We start from the raw sequence: 23,307 nt of genomic DNA on the forward strand, positions 1-23,307 counted from the left end.
AATGCTGCCACCACCAAGCTTCACTGTAGGGATGGTCTTCCAGACGTGATGCTTGGCATTCAGGCCAAAGAGTTCAATCTTGGTTTCATCAGACTAGAAAATCTTGTTTCTCATGGTCTGAGAGTCTTTAGGTGCCTTTTGGCAAACTCCAAAAGGCTGTCATGTGCCTTTTACTGAGGAGTGGCCATAAACGCCTGATTGGTGCTGCAGAGATTGTTGTGTTGCAGATATGTTTTGCTACCCTTCCCCAAATGTGTGCCTTTTTTAAAAACTTTTTTGCTTCATCATTATGGGGTATTGTGTGTAGATTGCTGATATGTTGTTTAAAAAAAAAATTGAATTTAGAATATATTGAAGTGTGTGAAATGTCAAGGGGTCTGAATACTTTCCGAAGGCACTGTATGTGAAAATATTTGAAGTAGAATTTGAACCCAGGCCTGGTGTTAATACAAGCAATTCCCACATTTCAGGCTGCATTTAAAATGAGGTTGTTTTAACTCATTGAATAATGCAGTATGTGTAATTATCAAAGTAGTGCACGTGTTTTCAATGCTTGTTACAGTACTGTATGTGCATTTTTCTTTTAATCCTACATCCTTGACATTACCAGAATCAAATGGTAGCTTTGAAATTGCTATGCCCAAATAATAATAATAATGAAGTATGCAGATATCCCTTTAAACGGCATACGCCGCATGTGGCTAACCCGGTCATGCTAACCTTAACCTTTAAGCTAATGAGGTGCAAATTGAAATAATACACACATCTCTAGGTCCACCGGCAACAATTTTCAGGGTATATGATTCTATCATCCATGCAAAGATTTCCTAAGACTTTGCAACTGTAAACTCAACAGGTAAAAAAATATACTTGTCACTAAGTGAAACGTGCTATCCTGTAGTCACCAGGGGCCCGTGGCACAGAGACACTTTTGTATCTGATGATGACAGAGAAATAATTGGGTACAAATCTCTCTCGTCAATTTCTTTCCGGACTTGTGCGTCCAATTACCAGTCGCTGAACATTGAACGACAAGACTGCTGTGATTTTAGAGATAAATGAAAGCAAGAGGATGTTTGGAATCACAAAGGAACCATATAGTACATGTCTGGCTGCACAGTTGTGTCCCGTTGTGAAGCCCTGTGTTCAACTGACCAAATGATTATGCTTATCAAACGATTTGATGTTTTTGTCATTGTAATACTAGTATCATTCTGGTACAGGTTTGGTTGACAATCTGGAGGTGACTACACGGGGGGGGGGGGGGGGGGGGGCTTTATTTCTGTGTTTTGTTGAGTTTATCATATCTAGCAAGTGCTGCCATGAGGGGTTTTGATCATTTGTATCACCTATGTTTATTCCTGACGCCCGGAGACTGGGTGGTCTTGCGATGATGTTGGATGCAGCTTTCTTTTGAGGAAGATGATCAGGGAGAGTTGGAGACTTGCAGAGCAGTAATAAAATAGAATGTACTGTACAGTCTTGGAAAGAATACAACAAAAGATAGGCGTTTGGTGTATGTTGATGTTGTGTAGATATCAGTCCACCATTAGTTTTAGTCAGCGTTGATACTGTGAGTGGGGCAGTTTTGATCCTGATTCCATGTGCTATTCCACTTCTGACTTGGAATTGACTTCAGTCCTTGTAACAATGGGCTTTCCATATAATTAATATAATGTCCAAATTATTCATGGTGCTCAGAGAATGACCTCCTTTGAAACAAAAGTTGCATTATACTTATTAAAATATGTCAGTTTGACTTCCTCAGAGAGGCATCATAAGTGTTTGGATTGGCCAGGAAATATACAGTATGTCTATGTAATCATCAATGCGTTTGGGAGTAAGACATCAGGGCAGTCCACCAGACTAGCTTAACTCCTCTGACCAGCAGACAAATGAGGCAGTAATATAGGGAGCTGTGTCTTGTAAAAATTATTGACAACTATTATAGGCTCGCATTTTTATGGGGATGGAAGAGTGATTGTACTAAATGTGTTTGGGGCCTGTTAAGTCTCATTTTATTTGGAATGCCATTCATCCCATAGATGACAAGTATACCTGTAGATAAATGTCAGAGGTCATCTATAAAATTATTATATATATACTTTTTCAACAGAGCTATTCCCTACAAACCATATGGTTCATTCATTATACAGCTACTGTCTTTTCAAAAGCTGCTTCTTCTTTGACAGGGAAATTATTAATGAGCATCTCTCTGGAAATGGTTCCCTCAAAGGGCACTGCCTTAATGTCATTGTGACACTTATGAATGTTACCTAGCCTATGACATTTCCCTTAGCTTTAGATGTGAACCACTGCTTTTTGTCCTAGCACTACACAGTTGATTCAAATAAATAACTTCATCATGAAGTTTTGATTATTTAAATAGGGCAAAAAACAAAATGTGCAACGGGGGTCATGACCAAGTTTGGGAAGGTAACCCTGCAATAGCTGAGCAAAGCAGCCATGCAAGCAGTGGTTCACATCTAAAGCTAGGGAAATGTCATAGGCTAGGTGACATTCGTAAGTGTTACAATGACATTAAGACAGTGGAAACCATTTCCAGAGAGGAAAGATGCTCATTAATAATTTCCCTGTCAAAAAAAAAGGGGGGGGGGGGGGGCATGACCAAGCCCTGAGAAAACGGACTTGACTAAGGGGTTGCTAACCCAGCAAACTCATTGTCAGTTTTGACTCGATAGAATGCAGTGGTGAATTACTGTTTCCTGCATTGAACAACCTTATCGGAGAAATTGTGCTGCAATCACTGTACCTATACAGTGTATGCTAATTAGGTTTAAGCTTACAAGGCGTTTTTAGAGGGCTTTCTCTTGATTGAGAAAATCAAAGTTTTGCTTTTCTCACTCTGACCTTTTGAGTCTTCCTCTGGAAGGATGATGATGATGAGTAACCTGTGGGATAATGGAAGGCTTTACTCTTGTAGCTTCAACAAACAACCATACGTTGAAAATGTCTAAATATGATTCAAAAATGGCCTTGAGATCAGTGCAACATAAATATAAAACCATTATCGACTGTTGAGGCAAAATTCTCTATCTTCATTACCCTCAGGTGATGATGGTTGGAAATCTAAGTGCAAAAGGAACACAAGGACGGTCTCCACTCTGAGTCCTATTCACTGGCAAATACGCTCCCCTCATTGTATTGTATTGTTGGAGGAGGTCCATTGTATTTTATTTGACCTTAATGTTTATCCATTTGTATCTGTCCTCTCCATTTAATTGAAACGGATATGTAGAGGCGTTAAATACTGCTGGAGGTATTTTAGACTTCTAGTCCCCCGGAGTGTACTGATCGATCCAGCTGAACTCTAAACGGGACAAATGGGAGATGAATTGGACATTGTTTTGCTGCATGAGCCGAGTTCTGGCAATGGCTAGCATGGCCCATGAGCGATGCGTTGCTGCCGTCCCAGATAACATGACCTGTGTAATTCATTAAAGTGAATATACAGTACATAGACGGGAGATAATGAGCTCGGGCTCGGCCCGTCTGGGACTCCAGAAGGCTTTATACTAACTGTAGTTCTGAAAATGCACTTGTTTTTAAGTTTACACAAAGCGCTAGCTTTAAAGTACTGTTATTGTTTGATTACTTTCAAATACTTTGAAATGTGTTTGATTGGAGCGGGTCTGGAGTGCCAGATGGGCAGGGTTGGTACTATTTGGACAATTACAGTGGTGTCATTGTGCCAGGCAAGCTCAATAAAGCACATCTCAAATGTTTGAAAGAAAACAGACACTATTTTAATCCAGCTCTGTAATTACTGTATCACCTCGTTACTTGTGTGGTGCTGTATAGGCTGTCAAGCTAGCAATATGAATATAATCAGTTCGTTTTTTTTGTAGGAATGAAGCGTGGAGATGCATCATCCCCTGTAGTCTCCAACCAGGCACCTTTTTTTTGACATGACATGTAAACTTAAAGCTGTCACTGGTTCGGACTGTTTAGGACCCACACGTCACATGAAACGGACCTTCAGACTCCCAGACGCATCCTCTCATGCCCACAGCGCTTTATTTCCCCCGTCAACTTGTTTCCCCCCCCCGGTGCCAATCTGTTTTTTGAGCGACTGTACAGTCCGCCTTTTGCAGTTTTATATCAAGTGGGCACGAGAGGTGGGGACGCCTCTATTAATCAAGACTGGGTGCTGACGCATAGAAAAAGTGTCTGGGCTTCCTGCCTTCTCTGCTGCAGTGACTTCTGGACCTGCCCCAATTCATCATAGTTAGAGGGGGGGGGGGGGGGGGGGGGGGGATTTCGGTTTCTATTTGAAAAATAATTACAACTTTAAATGCATTAGAAAATAATTGCATTAAAAAGATTTGAGCTTTTAAGCCCAAAATAGCGAACATTGAATTGACAAAACATTCCATTGTCTCTGTCCACATTGGGTAAACATCAATAGAAAAAGAGGAAGTTAATATAAAATAATAAAATATTTCAGTTGTGTATATCACTTAGTTTAAATTTGACAATTTTGAGTTCAGCTGATTTGATTTTTTTTTCACTGACCTACACACAATACCCCATAATGTCAAAGTGGAATTATGTTTTATTTTGAGAAATTCATTACAAAAATGAAAAGCTGAAATGTCTTGAATCAATAAGAATTCAACACCTTTGTTATGGCAAACTTAAATAAGTTCAGGAGTATAAATTTGCTTAACAAATCACATTATCAGTTGCGAGGATACACTCTATGTGCAATAATGGTGTTAAACATGATTTTGAATGACTGCCTCATCTCTGTGCCCCACACATACAATTATCTGTAAGGTCCCTCAGTTGAGCAGTGAATTTCAAACACAGATTCAACCACACAGACCAGGGAGGTTGTCCATTGCCTCACAAACACAGGCACCTATTGGTAGGTCAGACATAAAAAAAAACAGACATTGGGTATCCCTTTGAGCTTGGTGACGTTATTAATTACACTTTGGATGGTGTATCAATACACCCAGTCACTACAAAGATACAGATGTACTTCCTAACTCAGTTCCTGGAGAGATTTAGATTTTGGAGCTTCAGAGGCTGAACCTCAGTTATGAATAATCGTCTTAAATCATTTAATTCTTCGACTGCCTTTTACAATGTAATTCCCATAACTTTAAGTTGGCCGTAGCTGTTTCCAAGGATGGTTAAAGTTACATTTCTTTATTTTGGATTTGTCTTAGATCCTCTTGATTCTTTATATATATATATATATATATAACTGATTTATATCAGTTTAAAAGATTAATGACTTTAAACACATTTGTTGTATTTTTAGGTGACACGAGACCCAACTGTGATCTCTCTTTTCAGATAAATCCTGGATGCACACTCCAGAAGCTCTGGCAAAGCATTACATACCCTACAATGCCAAGGTACGTATCATGACCTCCCTTTCCAAAGCAATCAAAATCATGTTCCCTCACAGGTTTTTGGAAGTTAGATGAAAAATACCTTTCACCTTTCACTGATTCAGATTGATGTTCCGCATACCTCCATGCATACATATTTACAGGTCTCACACCTAACCAAGGCTTTGAAAAAGTCATGTTTACTTGGGAATAGTTCTCTGATTGTTTTCTGTTATACATAGTTTTTGACTTTGTCAAGAAATAAAACCCTTTCAATATGAAGCTATTGAGTTTTTCCCTAGCTCTGAACAAGGTGTCTGCTTCACACTACCGTCAAAGAGCAAAAACACACACAGGCAGCCTAGAAGAACTGACTGCAAAGTAAACACAACAGTAGACTGGAAACCCACAGACCGTTACAAAACAACTGACTTGTTTAGTCTTCTCTGTCTTTGTTATGCTGCACACATCTTAAAGGTAAACTCCCGGGAAGAGAGTCTCCCATCTAAAGGTGTTTTCTGCTCTACTTCACCCAAAGACTCCCCTCATATTGGAGGCAGAGCGCCTGTCGGTGAACATCCAGCAGCTCCCGAAATGTCTTATTGAATTGAACCGAAAAAAGGCTAAAGTAGAATGTCCAAACTGACACATCTGCTGCCGCTCAAGTCTGGAACAGCAGAGAGGAGAGCAAACCTAACATCAGGCAGTGGATGGGAGTGAGGTGCAGCAGGGAACCGTTCCTGTGCCAATAACCTTCCCAAGGTGATGGATCACCACAGGCTGGGCTTAGACAGTGGAACAGCCTCTACAGTCCAGCTGAACAGAGTGCATAGTTCAGGAACGAGACTCTCTACATCCCATGTAGCGTATCTGTCATTTGTTGAACCTATTTGCAGAACCCGGCTGCGCTCATATGTGTCCTTGAGTGCGGGCAGCATTTGTCACGGCCGGTGCAAATGCTGACACCATTTGAATACAGGCCCATCCGTCTTTCCACTCTATTGATAGGAGGGTGAAGTGTCGTTTTTGGCATCGTTTGCCCAGATTTTTGGCATTGTTTGCCCATTGTGTACCCACTGTGTGTTCTATCGTGGATTTCAATCATGAAGGAAGGAAGTGGATACAGTGTCAGGGACCAGTATACAGTATGGGCTGAACCACTGAATTTTTAAACAATTGTTGCATCTTATTATGTTGCTGAATGAAGAATCTTAGGAAACCTTAAATCGCTGTATTATTATTTGATATTGCTCCCATGTCATGTTGAAACAACCTGGAGCCATTCCATTGGGAAACACTAACGGGGAGAGTCTCCTTACTAAACCAGGCAAGCCATATTGAGAAACTGTTTCTATGGACAGATGGAGTTTAGGTCTGAAGGTCATTGGCTCCATCTGTTGGATAGCAGCAGTAGTGCTGCCCTTTTGGGAGGGGGGGGGGGCGAGATTCCTTCAAACCCCTCCTATAATCTGAAGCCTTTTTTCTCTCTTATATGCAATATAAAGAGACATTGTAAGGCATTTATAGATACTTTAACAGTCTTATAGTGCATTGTGACTTAATCCTGTATGCCTAAAGTAAAGTGACACTTTATTATTTTCCCTTTTTATTCTAGTTTCTTGGAAACACAGAAGTTGATCAACCGAAAGGCACAGAGATTGTTAAAGATGCAGTTAGAAAGTTAAAGGTAAGTTAGCGATACACTTTTTCCCCTTGGAAACCTGAATTAAAGCTGTATTACATCACTTTTTCATCTAGGGGGGCTGGTGAGTATATAGACGGTCCCCGAAATTGGACCTCATTGGACAGAAAAGTGCACTCCAGGGTGGGCCTCTCTACGCCCACCAGCAACAGCTTAGAAGTTTAGGTCAGTTTTTATTTCCACACGTTGATACCCTAAAACTCAGGATTTTGTGGTTAACTGTAATCAGATAAATTTAACCACACTGTACATTCTAGCCAGAATCAGATAAATGTAACCATAGTGCACATTCTAGCCAGAATTCAAGGTATACTAATAGCAACTATCTTCCAAGTTATACCTTCATTTTGAGGTCTGAGGATGTGAGAAGGAGCATGTAGCATGTTGTAGCCAGGAATTTACTATAGCATGAATCATAATTACTTACTAGTTTACTAACAAAGACCGCTACTTATAGCTAACCTAATTTTCATAATCTTTAGAAATATAGTTTCCCCCAGGTAGAGTTCAGCCAGCTTTGCTGCCACCGATCTCCTTTGCTCTGCCTCGTTCTGCTCTCAGCATGTCAGCTAATCTGCTGTTTTCTTCTGTAATAATCTCAATTGAGAGACCATTCAAGGGGAAACTTATTTTCATGTACTCAGAAAATGAGTGTGAAAAAAAGCTTTGATCGCACAATTTATATTCGTCCAAATTCTAATGAGTATTGCTGTGTTGGAAGAATGCCATTTTCTAATTAACTTTGGATATCCTTTTTCGGTAAATGGGGCTGGTTATCATTATTTTATGATATCATATTGATATCGAGACTTTCACCACTTTCAATAAAAGACTACACTACAGAATGAGCTAGGGCAAGTTGGAGTACCATGACGTAGCTTTAACAAGTGAATTCTAATGTTTCTACTCTCCCCTCTCCGCAGTTTCAAAGGCATATCAAGAAATCAGAGTAGCTTTAACAAGTGAATTCTAATGTTTCTACTCTCCCCTCTCCGCAGTTTCAAAGGCATATCAAGAAATCAGAGGGACAGAAGACCCCGAAAGTGGAACTGCAAATATCCATTTATGGAGTAAAGATCTTAGATCCCAAGACCAAAGTATGTCCACATGACATTGATACTTTTAATAAGTGCTCCAAGTTTTTTTTTTTATGCATATTATGGAAGCATTCGAGTGAAGGGCTATCAAGGAGGTATTGTTTTCTCAAACCAAAGCATTTGTGTTTCTTTTTATTTTCAGGATGTCCAATATAACTGCCAGTTGCATAGGATATCCTTCTGTGCAGATGACAAGACGGATAAAAGGATATTCACCTTCATCTGTAAAGACTCAGAGTCAAACAAACACCTCTGCTACGTGTTTGACAGTGAGAAATGTGTAAGAAATACTAACTTTGAGAGTTAACAACTTGAGTTCTTGTTCCGCGCTATCTGTAGAGATCCGACAATGCGACAATCACTAGTAAATTATAAAGATAATGACCTAAAATTAAGAGTTGTTTCTGGTGAATAATCGATGCAAATGTAGAATTATGTTCAGGACAATTGTTCCTATGCAGTTAGTAATACCGTTTTATAAGAAGTTTTGTACAAAAACTCATGGATGATGCTGTTGTCTTCCAGGCAGAGGAGATAACACTCACTATTGGCCAGGCATTCGACTTGGCCTACAAGAAGTTCCTTGAGTCTGGTGGAAAAGATGTGGAGACACGGAAACAGATAGGAACCTTACAGAAAAGAGTACGATTCAATTGTTGGACAAGTGTGATATGGGAGAGACTGTTCCTTCTTATGGGATAGGGATTGGATATACACTACACCCCCATTCAATAATATTGATGATAACAGATTATATCTGTATTGAAGGTAGGTAGCTATAGAACAATTCCAAAAAAAGCATCCTTCTTTTTCACAGATTCAAGAACTGGAAACTGAAAATTCTGAGCTAAAGAAGCAGCTTTCGGATCTGGAGGAGCAGTTGATGATTGCTCCTGTACCACCAGTAAGAACTGCATGGACATCCCTTCCGGTCTCTAGACTTCCCTAAGTAACCCATAATACCCCAAATAAGATGTTTGTCATGTTCTGTGTGAACTAACTAGCCACTTTCAGTCTTCCACTAAATCTTCTGCATGCAATCTCTTCACAGCTGCTGCACATAAACTCTACTAACGAGGCCTACATGCTCTCAAGGCCCTCCTCGCTCTTCTGGTGTCACAATCTGACGTCCTTCTCGTGTCTTGAGATCTCCTCGGTCACACTCACCCCTATGAGCTCGCCAGAGTCCAACCTCTCGGCAGGGCTACTAACCCCTCCTCCGGCTAAATCCGCTCTCCTTCCAAAGACTGCCGACGGATGCAGCATCCCCCGACCTCGCGTACTGTACAACTACCTTTCTCCTCCTGCCTTTTATTTCATTCTTAATTCACGTTTTGTTTTCTTGATTTTCTTGATTTATTTTCTTGTTAACAATAGTTCACTTTAACTCGTATACACTGAGTGTACAAAACATCAGGAGCACCTGCTCTTCCCATGACATAGACTGACCAGGTGAATCCAGGTGAAATCTATAATCCCTTTTTCATATAATTTGTTAAATCCACTTCAATCTGTGTAGATGAAGGGGAGGAGACAGATTAAAGAATGATTTTTAAGCCTTGAGACAATAATGAGACATGGATTTTGTATGTGTGCCATTCAGAGGGTGAATGGGCAAGACAAAATATTTAAAGTGCCTTTGAACGGGGTATGATTGTAGGTGCCAGGCACACCGGTTTGAGTGTGTCGAGAACTGCAACGCTGCTGGGCTTTACACGCTCAACAGTTTCCCGTGTGTATCAATAATGGTCCACTATCCAAAAGACATTCAGCCAACTTGACACAACTGTGGGAAGCATTGGAGTCAACTTGGGCCAGCATCCCTGTGGAACGCTTTCAACACCTTGTAGAGTCCATGCCCCAATGAATTGAGGCTATTCTGAGGGCAAAGGGGGTGCAACTCAATATTAGGGAGATGTTCCTAATGTTTTGTATGCTCAATGTATAATGTAGAGTAGACATTGCAGGTACATAAAGTATGCTCATTAATATTTCATCAACTTCTAAGTCTTATCTCAATAAGTTAGATTTGACGTCGGACTGTAGTTCTAATATATCTTCATAACTCTGACTTCAGAATATAAAATGAGCTTCAAAACTATTGGGGCAGTCACACATTTTTGTTTTGGCTCTGTACTCCAATACTTTGGATTTGAAATGAGACAATGACTAGAGTTTCAGCTTTAATTTGAAGGTATTTTCATCCATATTGGGTGAACCGTTTAGAAATTACAGGACTTGTTGTACACAGTCCCTCCATTTTAGGAGATACAAATCCACTTATATGTATTAAAGTAATAAAAAGTAGAGTATTTGGTCCTATGTTCACAGCACACAATGACTACATCAATCTTGGGACTCTACACAGGTGTTGGGGACATTTGCTGTTTGTTTTGGTTGTGTTTCAGATTATTTTGTGCCCAATAGAAATGAATGATAAATAATGTATTGTGTCATTTTGGAGTCACTTTTCTTGTAAATAAGAATAGAATATGTTTGTAAACACTTGTACGTTAATGTGGATGCTACCATGATTACGGATAATCCTGAATAAATCGTGAATAATGATGAGTGAGAAAGTTACCGACGCACAAATATCATACACCCCCCCCCCCCCCTCCCCCCCAAAACAAAAAATATAACCTCCCCAAATATTACAATGGTTAAGAGTACAGAGCCAGAACAACAAAACATTTGTCATTGTTCCCACTACTTTTGGAGCTCACTGTAGCTCAGAATAATGCTCATTTCATAAGGGACTAATTGGAATGAACCAATTCCTCTACACTCACAGGCTGGCAGCATCTCCTTGAAACCCCAGACATCCACAGATGTTTTTGACATGGTTCCCTTCTCCGCTGTCACACCCCTGGTGCCAATACCCGCAAGCAACGGCACACCCCCTCCGCCCCCTACAACATCTCCTTCAGACATGAGTGAGTACACTGCTCTGGTTACTTTACAGTTCCAGGATGACAGTGAGATTCCAATTAGAATTCAACCACACACACAATAAGGGATAAAACACCGGTCGTGGTCGTTAGGGAGAAAGTGTTTTGGTTATACTATGAGAACATAAACAATGCCTACTTAATAAATAAGTGTTACCAATGAAAGCCCATTTAAAACACTACTACGTTGTGGCATCTCAAACAGTATCTCGTCTCTCCCTTACAGGTAAAGACCTTTTTGGTGCAGCACCTTTCGATCCGTTCACCTGTGGGCAAGCCGACTTCCCCCCGGATATCCAGTCCAAGCTGGACGAGATACAGGTGACTGCATGTCTGTGAATGATCTTAAGCTATTATAAAGGTTTGGAGAGTAGATCTCCACCCTAGTAGCGGGGCCCCTACCCTCTCAAATTGATAAAGTAGGAGAAAAACCCCTTAAAAGATTTGGATGAGTGCTAGAGAGCTCATATTTGTTTGCGCCCATTCAGCATCCCTCTTAAGCCATGGACCCACCATTTTCTTTAAGAATTGACATGTACAGTTGAAGTCGGAAGTTTACATACACTTAGGTTGGAGTCATTAAAACTTGTTTTTCAACCACTCCACACATTTCTTGTTAACAAACTATAGTTTTGGCAAGTCGGTTGGGACATCTACTTTGCGCAGGACACAAGTAATTTGTCCAACAATTGTTTACAGACAGATTATTTCACTTATAATTCACTGCATTACAATTGTAGTGGGTCAGAAGTTCACATACAAGTTGACTGTGCCTTTAAACAGCTTGGACAATTCCAGATAATGATCTCATGGCTTTAGGCTTTAGAAGCTTCTGATAGGCTAATTGACATCATTTGAGTCAATTGGAGGTGTACCTGTGGATGTATTTAAGGGCCAACCTGGCCAACCTGCCAAACTCAGTGCCTCTTTGCTTGACATCATGGGAAAATCAAAAGAAATCAGCCAAGACCTCAGAAAAAAATGTACCACGTTTATCTGTACAAACAATAGTATGCAAGTATAAACACCATGGGACCACGCAGCCGTCATACCGCTCAGGAAGGAGACGCGTTCTGTCTCCTAGAGATGAACGTACTTTGGTGCGAAATGTGCAAATCAATCCCAGAACAACAACAAAGGACCTTGTGAAGATGCTGGAGGAAACAGGTACAAAGGTATCTATATCCACAGTAAAACGAGTCCGATATCGACATAACCTGAAATGCCGCTCAGCAAGGAAGAGCCACTGCTCCAAAACCGCCATAAAAAAGCCAGACTACGGTTTGCAACTACACATGGGGACAAAGATCGTACCTTTTGGAGGGAGGGACTGGTGCACTTTACAAAATAGATGGCATCATGAGGTAGGAAAAGTATGTGGATATATTGAAGCAACATCTGAAGACATCAGTTCAAGTTCAAGCTTGGTCGCAAATGGGTCCTCCAAATGGACAATGACTCCAAGCATATAGAACATTTGTGGGCAGAACTGAAAAAGCTTGTGGGAGCAAGGAGGCCTACAAACCTGACTTAGTTACACCTGCTCTTTCAGGAGGAATGGGCCAAAATTCACCCAACTTATTGTGGGAAGCTTGTGGAAGGCTACCCAAAATGTTTGACCCAAGGTAAACAATTTAAATGCAACCAACTTGCTACCAAATACTAATTGAGTGTATGTAAACTTCTGTCCCACTGGGAATGTGATGAAATAAATAAACATTGAAATCATTCTCTCTACTATTATTCTGACATTTCACATTCTTAAAATAATGTGGTGATCCTATCTGACCTAAGACAGGGAAGTTTTACTAGGATTAAATGTCAGGAATTGTGAAGAACTGAGTTTAAATGTATTTGGCTAAGGTGTATGTAAACTTCCGACTTCAACTGTAAATGCATGGCCAACCGTCAGCATGGTCAACTCCTCCATTATCTCAGCCAATCATGGCTAGCCAGGAAGGATCATGTGTTTCTCCCTATAAAGCTCTTTCTCCTTGGCTAAACTAGGCCCATGATTTAATTGTTTTATTCATATTTACGGATCCCATACAAGTTTGTAATTAAGGCACATGAAAGTTCACTTCTTCAAGTAGGCATTTCTGCAACAACAACAAAACAACCCTACTGTGAAGTAGGTACTAGCGTCATCTGCCCCCGTCGGGCAGGCGTGTTACATTTATCATTTTAATCTAATCCTCATTCACTTCTCTATATTCCTTATGGGATATACTCTAAGTATTTTGTAACATCAGCCATGGGATTTTAGGGCTTGAGTGGAATATCATTCTATATTTTAGCTATTTCAAAGCTATTGTTACAAATGATTAGTTGTCACTGATTGATTACAGATGGGGGAAAAAAGAGAGATTTGTTGTCACGTCATCGACGCAAAACAACAACTGTTAGTAGTTGTGTTAAGGATGCATGAGTAGAAATATTATATTATGTTTCCTTTTATTGAATGGGCATGTTGGGCTTTTCTTTAACACATTCTGTTGCACCACATGAATAGATACTTTTGTTAATTAGTATCATAGTTGGAGCACATCTGTAATTACAAATACAATGTCGGTTTGAACCGCAATGCTCCTGTCTTATTTCAAACTCTTTATTTTAACTGCAATTGCACTTTGGGAACCTAGCATCCAAATGCAAATTGCTATCTGCAAACCTTTACAATAACCTTTCTGCATGATTAACTCGTTGGGAAGTTCATGGGATGCTACTGTACTTCCAGTAGGAGGCAATAGTTTGCTAGCATGCTGCTAAGCATCACTTCTTTCTTCTCCTTCCTGCCTTTTTTCTGTCTTAACGATCTGTTTCCATATATTTTTTGTCCCTTTTGCTGCAGCGTCAGAGATGGTTTGTACCTTTACACTATTTTGACCCATAAGAGCCCTTCTTGTGGCTGCCGGTACTGTGACTGTGACCTTTGTCATCGTGAATGATTGTGTTCAGTTTGACTCTGTTGTATACTCTCTGCATACAGTCCGTCTGTAAAGTACACCCCGCAGGCTTTTTGAAACGTCACCCTTTCATAATGCGTGCACATCTTTTTGTATGGAGTTGAAGTTACATTTGCTCGTAAACAATGTGATTAAATGCATTAACCTTGTTTTAACTTGTATCAAGATGATGCATATGTGTTAAAAGCGGTTGGCTATGGAAGTTTTACTTTTCTCAGTCAGTTCTCTTTTATTTTATCTTTCGTGTCAACAACAAAATATGAATAAGTAACGAATCTGATCTAATACTGCGTTGGGTGTACTTGGCTGCAGCTAGTATTATCTTTGTCCATCATTTTGCAACTGAAAATGTGTGGCAAATGTGAAATTGCTTGTCAAACCGCTTCATCATATTTGTATTCCTTGTTCTCTCTAGAACATTCTAGGGTAACATAGGGTCAGATGTATTCAAAGCCCTGTTGTTATTATTTTATACATACATAGGTCATACAGATTCTTGTGTACTTTCTGGTTTATATATGATGTTTCTACATTTATTTAGAGGGATTTGGACCAAAGCTTCCTCAGAACTTGTCATTTCGCGGACTGCTTCTGAAAAGAACTTGGGCATTCTAGATTTCATATCCCCTAACCATTAGTCTGTAGACTTTGGATGCATGCTATTTTGGATCAAACAAAAATAAAAACTTGGGGCCAGTATGACTCTAATGTACAGTGTCTTGGTTATACAGCTCCCCAAGACTCTGCATTGTCTCTCAAGTTTGCTGACTTTAAGAAACGTTGTTATTGACTATCGACTACCTCCGTTTGTTATCTTTCCTCCTTTAGAGCAGGTTGACATGGGATAGATTCTTTCTAACAGCCATTCTCCCCCTTGTTTTACAGGAGGGGTTCAAAATGGGACTAACTCTAGAGGGCACTGTCTTTTCTCCTGACCCACTAGACAGTCGCTGCTGATGCCAAGTAGACATGTTGCTTTTACATACTGTTAAATCATTTATATTAAAAGTGCCAAAATTGGGTCTAAAATTCAAGATGTCAATGTTCTTCTCATCTTGAGGTTTATATGTATTTGCATTTGAATTTGGTTTTAGAATAATCAAAGGTATATTCAAATCTGATATAGAAAGCACTATTTTTGTAAGAACTCACATGGGAAGGATTGGTTTTGAGACCTCTTGCTTGTACAGGCAATGATGGGTGTAAATAGTATGTGCAATGGTACACTCTTTGGCCGAATTTTCTTATGTGTAGAATCAGTTTTATTGAACATACACCACTTAGAACGACGCTGTTAGCACATTCTTATTTGTCTGTCGGACATGACATCGAGTCACAAGACACGTAAATGTGGTCAGTCTTGTATTAACACTCATATACCAAACTCTCAGCTTGCCCTTCATTTGACATATCTTCTATGTTATTTTTACTCATATGTATCTTTAGTTAACTGTAATTCATTTATTCTGCTAGTTTTGTCCGGACATCGGATTTAATAGTTTTATTGTCTTGTTAAACATTTAGGTATGTATTGTCGTTTATTTACTTTCTTATGATACATGTCAGTATCCTCTTGCACCAGAAAGCACTTTTGGAAAACCTCTGTCCATATACAGTACTATATACTTGTTATTTTACTTTGTATGCAATATGACTTTGCTGTTACAGTTATTAAAGAAAACATTAAGGCATCAATTATCAACACTCAATCATTTTTTTTGTGTTGTACAATGATTAAACGTGTCTTTTTTTTGTAATTTTAAAATGTTATGCATTTAAAAATGTATATATTTGATATGTGAAAGTCTGCGGGATTAAGTGTGTTGGGTAACACTTTACATTCAATTTGTTACATAGTATCTTTGTAATGATATTACTAAAGTGCTATGTAACGACATATTACAATGTTACTAGTGTAATTACAGCGTTACTACAGAGGTATAAATAAAGGTTAAATAAAATAAAAAAGTACAAGAAAAGTGCAAATGAATGTAAAATGTTAACATGTTGGGCATTCTGAATATGTACTGGGGGTATTCAAGCATGGATATCTACTGATGGATAGGCATCAAGAGGAAACAAGCCTATTTGTTTTCTTGCTAGGTGGCATCACACTGACAGTAAGTAAGACTGTTTTTGAGTCGCTAGTATCCATTTAGGACATTCTTTCCTTCACTCTCGGCAGCCTCTCAGTCACACAGTTGCCTCTGCAGGTAGTCTTATTAATTATGTATAAAGTATGTCATACTGTATTATGCCAGCTTGATATGAAGCTTCTGTACCCCATCAAGTGCCAAGAGCTTGGGGTGAAGAGAGTTGCTGAAGCATGAAAGACAAAGGATAGTTTCACTTTTTGAACACTTCCATTGGTCCTAACTTGTAAGCTTTGCCCTTTTGTGTGCTTACTGAAAAAAATGAATTATTTAGGTATAAACTGTTATAGTTGTAAGCGTTAAAGGTGAGCCGCGGAAGATATTGTTCCAGCTTCCAGCAACATTCAATACTAAAGAATGACTTATAAACAAATAAACTTTGAAATGAAAACAAGCAGAACAAAATAATTTCATTATTTATTTCAGTGGATGAAACTGACTTGATTCCAGGATAGAATATCTTATTGATCTGCCTCGGAGATGGACCTATCAGCCACCAGAATATTTACAGTTTTGAAATATTTAATAAATACTATCACTATGGTAAGTTACCTCAAACAAAGAAATCAGAATGTTGATTAAGGGGAAAAAAATGCAACTAAAAGAGACATGAAGCAACAAGACAATGGACATCATACATTTAAAATTACAAAGCTAAAAATATGTTCAATCCACGTGTACTCTACCTTCAGCAATATTTAATTTATCTCTGTGCAAACAAATTACTTAGTTAATGCAGTAAGGCACAGCTTTACCTAAAAAAAAGTAGAACCGTAGCTAATTCATGTGACAAGAAAAGAGGTTTGGGGATGGACAAGCTTTTTGTTTAATTTGTTGCACAGCAAAAATACATGAAGCAAATAGGCTTTTCATCTTATTGAATGTCTCAAAAGCTGCTATAAAATAAAACTACGAGGAAGTGGCTTAAAGGACAACATGCAGAAAAATCATTACGCACTTGTAGTGTTAAAACGATCATGAATTTAAAATATAACACACTCCGTTTTAAAATGACCACAAATTCATTAAAAAAAAAAAAAAAAAGGAAATTCTTCTTTCACAATCACCACACTTTTCAGGAGAAACCGATTCCACCTCTCCATCTTTATTTTTAGCCGCAAACCCTATCCTGTACCGTAGCTGGGAGAGGAGCACATGGTCAACACTTACAGACAGCACCAAACCTGTGGCATCCCAGTTTGTGGCGACGAGGTAGCTAACACTGAGGAATCAACTGTCTGGTTCGATTTTTAATTTGTATTCAATGGAGTCAGTACAGAATTGATAACTTGGATGCAGACATCAGTTGTATTAAACTCTTTCTGTTCTGGAAAGAAAAAACAACGTGTGCCAATGAAAGCATTTAGCTGAATTCATTTCCTCAATAGCACCATAAATGTTCATTGGACATTGAAAACACTTTACATGTTTTTTTGTACTAATTATGTAACACAAGAGGTTAGGAAATCTAAGAGGTGGAATTAACCATTGTAGTTATATCCTTACAGAATGAAGCTCTCATCTTATGAACAGCAGTTAACGACTACATTTTTGGTAAAGCATTCATATTTGTCTAGGACTTTTGGCAGCTTTTTATCTTCGTTCCATAAAACCTAATATTGTATCAATGCACTGGATCTTTGTACCTTGGCATGAACTAAAGGTAATTACAGATGAAACATGCTCATACTATATTTCTCAAGTGCAAGCAAAGTTTCTAAATGTTGCTTGCTTGCTCTTTATTTCTCCCAAACATTCATCTAACGTAAGGTTGGAAAGGTTGGAAAGGCACAATAAATATCTTGCTACGGGGCGAGAATAGTCCACCAGTACTTGTATGTACATGGCTGATCGTGTCAGCTGTCATTTCAAGAGTCTCTGGATTCTCTTCCATGCATCCCTGTTGTTGTTGGCTTTTATAGGAAGCAAACTGGCCCAATATCGATACCAAACTCCTGATTCGAACCACCGATGTCCACAGGGGCCATATCCATGATTGGTAGTCTGGCTGTTTTCTGTGTCCTGTACTCAAACACTGTCTTGCCCCATTTACCATTGGATTGCTTTAAAGAGAAAGAAATTACAAAGGTTCATTTTAAGATCTCAGGAAGTCACTGTTTCCAGTGAGGACCCACCCTTACCAAACAAATATGAACAAATCACGTGAAAAAAACTTGGTTTTCAGACTACCACAGATGTGTGAAGTTTCACACGTATGTTTTTTCCCTCATGTGGAAACTCCCCCGCATATGAATCATTTTTTAGACTACGCTATAGATGCAAGGACTGACCATCCATCAAATCGAAATGATAGTTTTAACCGTGTTTTTAGGCTATACAGGGATTGTTTACGTTTACTTTGCCAAATCATTCCCCTGGCCCGCATTTAGCTTTTATAGATGTGGTCACCCTAATTCCAACAGTGGAAACATTGCTACTGCAGCATGTTAACACCATCTTTTCACATGTGAGGAGAATAACATTATTTCAACCCCACATGTGAATCTGTAATTCCACATGTTAAAGTGCGATTTTTAGATGTGGAGTTTTTTTACATCTTACAACTGCAAAAAAAAGTACTACATGTGAAAAACAATCGCGTGGAAGATTTTCACATGTGAAAGTGTGATTTGCACATGTTTTTTAACATGTGAAAATGCAGTTACACATGTGAAAGTGAGATTTTCATGTGAATGATTTTCACATGTACTACTGCATATCCGATTTCCACGTGAAAGTTTTTAACATGTGGAACTGCAAATTTCACATGTAAAACTGCAATTTACGTGTGAGGTGAAAGCACGTTATTCTCTTCACATATGAACAGGTCGTGTTAACATGTGAACTCTAATTTTAATACATGTGAAAATATGGTTTCGCATGCAAAATTTAAGCTCAACATGTGAAAGCAGCCATTTCACATGTGGAAATACAATTTCACATGTGAAACTGCAAATTTGACATGTTTTTTTTTTGTAAGTAAAGATTGAAATGTTTCAGGAACCAAACTTAAACTGCCACAAAACACCCATAGAAAATACTCACTCCACAACTGTCCTCCACCACGGTGTATCTGAAGCGGTTGTTTCCCTCTGCCTTGAGCTCCAGGTCATTCGACCCCTTGAGGATGACTGCTTTCTTTAGGTTCCCAGTCGCCTCATCCTTGTAGCCCACTGTGTTCTTGCAGTGGTAGGTGATGGTCTGAGAAGCCTCTTTGGAGAGCAGACGGATGAATGTCATCTGGACGGTGACCGAGTTGGCAGGTTGATCTTTGTTACCATAGGTGAACTGCAAAAACACAAAAAGAGAAAACAAAAAACAGCGGCAAATGATGAACTCACTTTTCAGATACATTTCAATATGATGTAATCAGCAGTTATCGGTCATGTCATAGTTATGTACATGTGTCACATTTACATAGCAAATATTATCTGTGATTGTCAAATGTGTGTCCATTGCTAGATTTAGTCTTCAGACTTGCTTTACAAAGAAAGTATTTTTCCTCAGCAATACTGCACTACCATATCAAATACTTTTATCCCATAATTTTGGTGGAATGCATGGAAGCAGAATTCCCGCAGACTTCCGAAATTAAACCACTGAAGGGGAACAATTTGAATACCCAGCGATCCAACAGGTCCCAGAGCAGTTTCCTTTCTAATTAGAACGCTAATCACAGTAATACATTATTATTGTGGTGAAAAATGGTCTTACTTGTGTTCCTCTATTGATATCAGCTCCAAACCACACAGGCTTCTTCCTTGAGGTGCTCCACCATACTTTCTTAGGTATGCTGGCGGGGTTGGCTGAGATGCAAGTCTCTCCCGTCTCCATATTACAATGTACTTTGATAGCATCCTCTGAGCTTCCTTGGTTTGGATCGACCCAGTATTCACCTGGAATAGAGAAAGAGAATATTGTCCCATCTGCCCTGGTCTATTTTGGACTTTTTTTTACCAAAGAGATGTTTCTAATGTGATTTAGGCATCCTTAGGGGTATAAGATTGCCAAAATACACACCACCCCACATCACATGAAGCAATGGCTGCATGATAAGACATGGTCTGAATACTGAAAAACTACCAAAAAAACCACCTCATTGATGGACTTCCCTTTGCCTCATGGAAACAACAACTCACCGCTCTTCTTCAGTGGGTAGCACTGCTTCAAGTCCTCACAGGTCCTAGCCGGGTGCTTCCTGCTGCCGTCTGGGCTTTTCATGCTGTCGATCTGGCTGCTGAGGGCCTTCAGAGTGGCCTGAACACCTGGGTCCAGCTGCTGAGTGGCATTGCTGTTGGGCAGAGCCTCATCCTCATTGAACTCTGGAGGAGGGGGGCCAGCATCATAGTCGTGCATGCCGCCAAATAGGTCATCCATGGCAGCTGTGGGGGGTCCGGGAGGCCCGGGAGGACCATTGGGACCAGGCTCTCCGGGAGGTCCCTGCAAAGCAAAGAGTTATAGGTAAATAGAGAGTAATTACAAGGTGTGAACAAATTAAGTGTTTTGACATTATGTGCCAAATGTTAATGACGTTTGCGCTGACTTCCCAGGAAATGTCCATATCAGTTGTCCATGTAGGTGAAATGATTTTGTAGTGGAAATTTACATGCCTCAGGTCCGATTTCGCCACTAATTCCACGGGTTCCAGGAGGTCCCATTGGTCCAGGTTGTCCGATGTACCCTTCTTTTCCTGGAGGTCCAACTGGTCCAGGGGGTCCCTATTATATCATACCATGATAAAGATCCATTATAATGAAACAAATACATTATGGTTGACAACATGGACCATAATTTAACAGTCTGATATGATACCTACTCTTTGACCGCTTGGTCCGATGATTCCTGATGCTCCCTGCTCTCCTGTTGTACCCTAAAAATAAAGGAGTAAATAATGAATATTGAGATTGATATCAACTTAAAAGGGTACACATACACTCATTGTTCAAAACATTAAGGACACCAGCTCTTTCCATGACATAGACTGACCAGGTGAATCCAGGTGAAAGCTATTGTGCAACTCGATATTAGTCCTTAATGTTTTGTACACTCACTGTATATAAGTTCTACTCAATTAAAGATAAGTATTTATTTATAGTATTTATATAAGTAAGATTTGACATACAGGTGGTCCAGGTAGACCCTGCAAACCGGTGAAACCTCTGTGTCCTTTCTGTCCTCTATCTCCATGGTCTCCGAGGTCACCCTTATCACCCCTTGGTCCTTGTGGTCCCTGTTGTTTCGAACGACACCATGCAATCACATTTTATGGGACGTCCAATGAAAAACGAGAAAGCTCTTTTTCTGTTTGTGGTTACGTGTCACCATACAAATATGCAAATGGTCAGTTCTCACACGAGTCAAGCCTAATGCTTTAGTAGTCAAAACCACAGCGTGCTGTGTTATCATTTCTTGATGGCTCATTTCTATTGGATATTGAATATGTTTGAACATAAAAAAAAAACATTTATTGGTGGTTTAGGCATTAAAGTAAAATGAAGCGTTAACCTTTATTCATGTATATGTTTATGATGGTCTTACCGTTAACCCTCTCTTTCCTGCTGAACCAGGTGGACCGTTTGGTCCTCTGGAACCCTGTGTATGAATAGGATACCAACATTAGTTAATTAGATATATATATATATTTTTTATGTTTATTTAACCTTTATTTAACTAGTCGAGCCAGCAAAGAACAAATTATTATTTACAATGACAGCCTCATGCCTGTATATAAGGAACATGTACACATTGTCAGGACCCTTCCCCCCCCCCATCTTATCTAATCTTGGGATTCTCATGTATTGACAAGGAAATTCCTTACATAAATGAAAAGGGCATAGTACGTACAGCGTCTCCTCTCTTTCCAGAACCACCGGTGGCACCGACTGGACCTGGAGTTCCTGGTTGTCCTGGGGTCCCAACCAGACCCTCTGGACCATGGTCCCCTCGATCTCCCTGTTGAACTCATCGAAATCAGAACCATAAAATGTATATGCTCCAGAAGGTTGTAAGGCATTTGGCTTGCTGTTTCAATACGGTTGGTCAAGCACAATAAACAATATGAGACATTCTGGACACAGTGTTGCACCTACCCTTTGACCAATGACTCCATCTTTGCCTGGAGGCCCATCAGATCCAGCAGGACCCTGGAGGAAAACAACGTATTGTGAATAACTACTGTAACTTGTACGAAATATGTGAGGGATGTTCAAAGAGGGGCTATGCGTTAAAGGGTATTATGAACTGGGTGGTTCGAGCCCTGAATGCCGATTGGCAGACAGCCATGGTATATCACACCATATACCACGCGTATGACAAAACATTTATTTTTACTGCTCTAATTACGTTGGTAACCAGTTTATAATAGTAATAAGGCACCTCAGGCGTCTGTGGTATATGGCCTCAGGGGTTTGTGGTATACTCCGCGTTGTGTCGTGCATAAGAACAGCCCTTGCCGTGGTATATTGGCCATATACCACACCCCCTTGTGCCTTATTGCTTAAATAATTCACTCTCTAGAATTCCCTTTTAGCCAATCAGAAACTAGTATTTGACAATGCCATGGTATAAACTCTCTTACTGCTAGCAACAAGAGGACAAATAGTGAAGTGAAAAGTTTTGGCGAAAAAAAATGTAAGGGGGAACTTACATTGGGACCAGGATCACCACGAGGTCCGTTGGCACCAGGAGAACCGATCGGGCCAGTGGGGCCTTTGTCTCCCCCAGGTCCTGCAGTCCCCTGTTTTCCTGGAGGACCCTACAAACACCACAGGGACAATGGAATCTTGAGGAGCACTGTGTAACATGCAATGTGGAAGCAGCTCAGATTGCGGACACATTAGTGGGATTCAAACAAATGTGCAGAAATCAGAACATACTGCTGGTCCTGGAAGTCCCAGCATTCCACGCTCTCCCCTCTGACCAGGAAGACCCACAATGCCTCTCTGTCCTGTTGTTCCGGCTGGACCTGGAGGTCCATCAGGACCCTGTGGAAACAAATCCAGTTTATATTGTCTAGCTTTGCCATGTAACAGGGTTGTGGTCAATCCAATTCAACAAGACTCAAACTCCAAAT

General features: G+C 39.8%; 2 protein-coding genes across 9 annotated transcripts in view; one reads left to right on the top strand and one right to left on the bottom strand.

Annotated features, from left to right (window-relative positions):
- The window catches only part of LOC110501378 (PTB domain-containing engulfment adapter protein 1), a 140,776-nt gene extending 124,999 nt beyond the window's left edge, over window positions 1-15,777 (top strand). For 5 of the 8 annotated variants that reach the window (XM_021578903.2, XM_036958725.1, XM_036958726.1 and 2 more), the window contains 10 exons: window positions 5,329-5,390; window positions 6,982-7,053; window positions 8,067-8,165; window positions 8,308-8,445; window positions 8,691-8,807; window positions 8,983-9,069; window positions 9,217-9,444; window positions 10,960-11,101; window positions 11,343-11,437; window positions 14,968-15,777. In XM_021578903.2, the coding sequence (XP_021434578.2) occupies window positions 5,329-5,390; window positions 6,982-7,053; window positions 8,067-8,165; window positions 8,308-8,445; window positions 8,691-8,807; window positions 8,983-9,069; window positions 9,217-9,444; window positions 10,960-11,101; window positions 11,343-11,437; window positions 14,968-15,039 (1,112 nt within the window). In that variant the 3' untranslated portion in view covers window positions 15,040-15,777. Of the gene's footprint in view, window positions 1-5,328; window positions 5,391-6,981; window positions 7,054-8,066; window positions 8,166-8,307; window positions 8,446-8,690; window positions 8,808-8,982; window positions 9,070-9,216; window positions 9,445-10,959; window positions 11,102-11,342; window positions 11,438-13,967; window positions 13,979-14,967 lie in introns of all 8 variants that reach the window. The other 3 variants (XM_021578902.2, XM_021578906.2, XM_021578905.2) reach the window with 3 other exon arrangements.
- Window positions 15,778-16,639: 862 nt separating this feature from the next.
- col5a2a (collagen, type V, alpha 2a) overlaps window positions 16,640-23,307 on the bottom strand; it is a 65,266-nt gene continuing 58,598 nt past the window's right edge. The window contains exons 42-53 of the mRNA XM_021578900.2: window positions 23,111-23,218; window positions 22,882-22,989; window positions 22,325-22,378; window positions 22,080-22,187; window positions 21,774-21,827; window positions 21,358-21,465; window positions 21,052-21,105; window positions 20,846-20,953; window positions 20,375-20,675; window positions 19,950-20,131; window positions 19,281-19,523; window positions 16,640-18,298 (exon numbers count right to left, since the gene is read on the bottom strand). Of these exons, the coding sequence (XP_021434575.1) occupies window positions 18,152-18,298; window positions 19,281-19,523; window positions 19,950-20,131; window positions 20,375-20,675; window positions 20,846-20,953; window positions 21,052-21,105; window positions 21,358-21,465; window positions 21,774-21,827; window positions 22,080-22,187; window positions 22,325-22,378; window positions 22,882-22,989; window positions 23,111-23,218 (1,575 nt within the window). The 3' untranslated portion in view covers window positions 16,640-18,151. The remainder of the gene's footprint in view (window positions 18,299-19,280; window positions 19,524-19,949; window positions 20,132-20,374; window positions 20,676-20,845; window positions 20,954-21,051; window positions 21,106-21,357; window positions 21,466-21,773; window positions 21,828-22,079; window positions 22,188-22,324; window positions 22,379-22,881; window positions 22,990-23,110; window positions 23,219-23,307) is intronic.

Source organism: Oncorhynchus mykiss, chromosome 22 (assembly GCF_013265735.2).
Source record: "Oncorhynchus mykiss isolate Arlee chromosome 22, USDA_OmykA_1.1, whole genome shotgun sequence".
NCBI classification, from domain to species: Eukaryota; Metazoa; Chordata; class Actinopteri; order Salmoniformes; family Salmonidae; genus Oncorhynchus; species Oncorhynchus mykiss.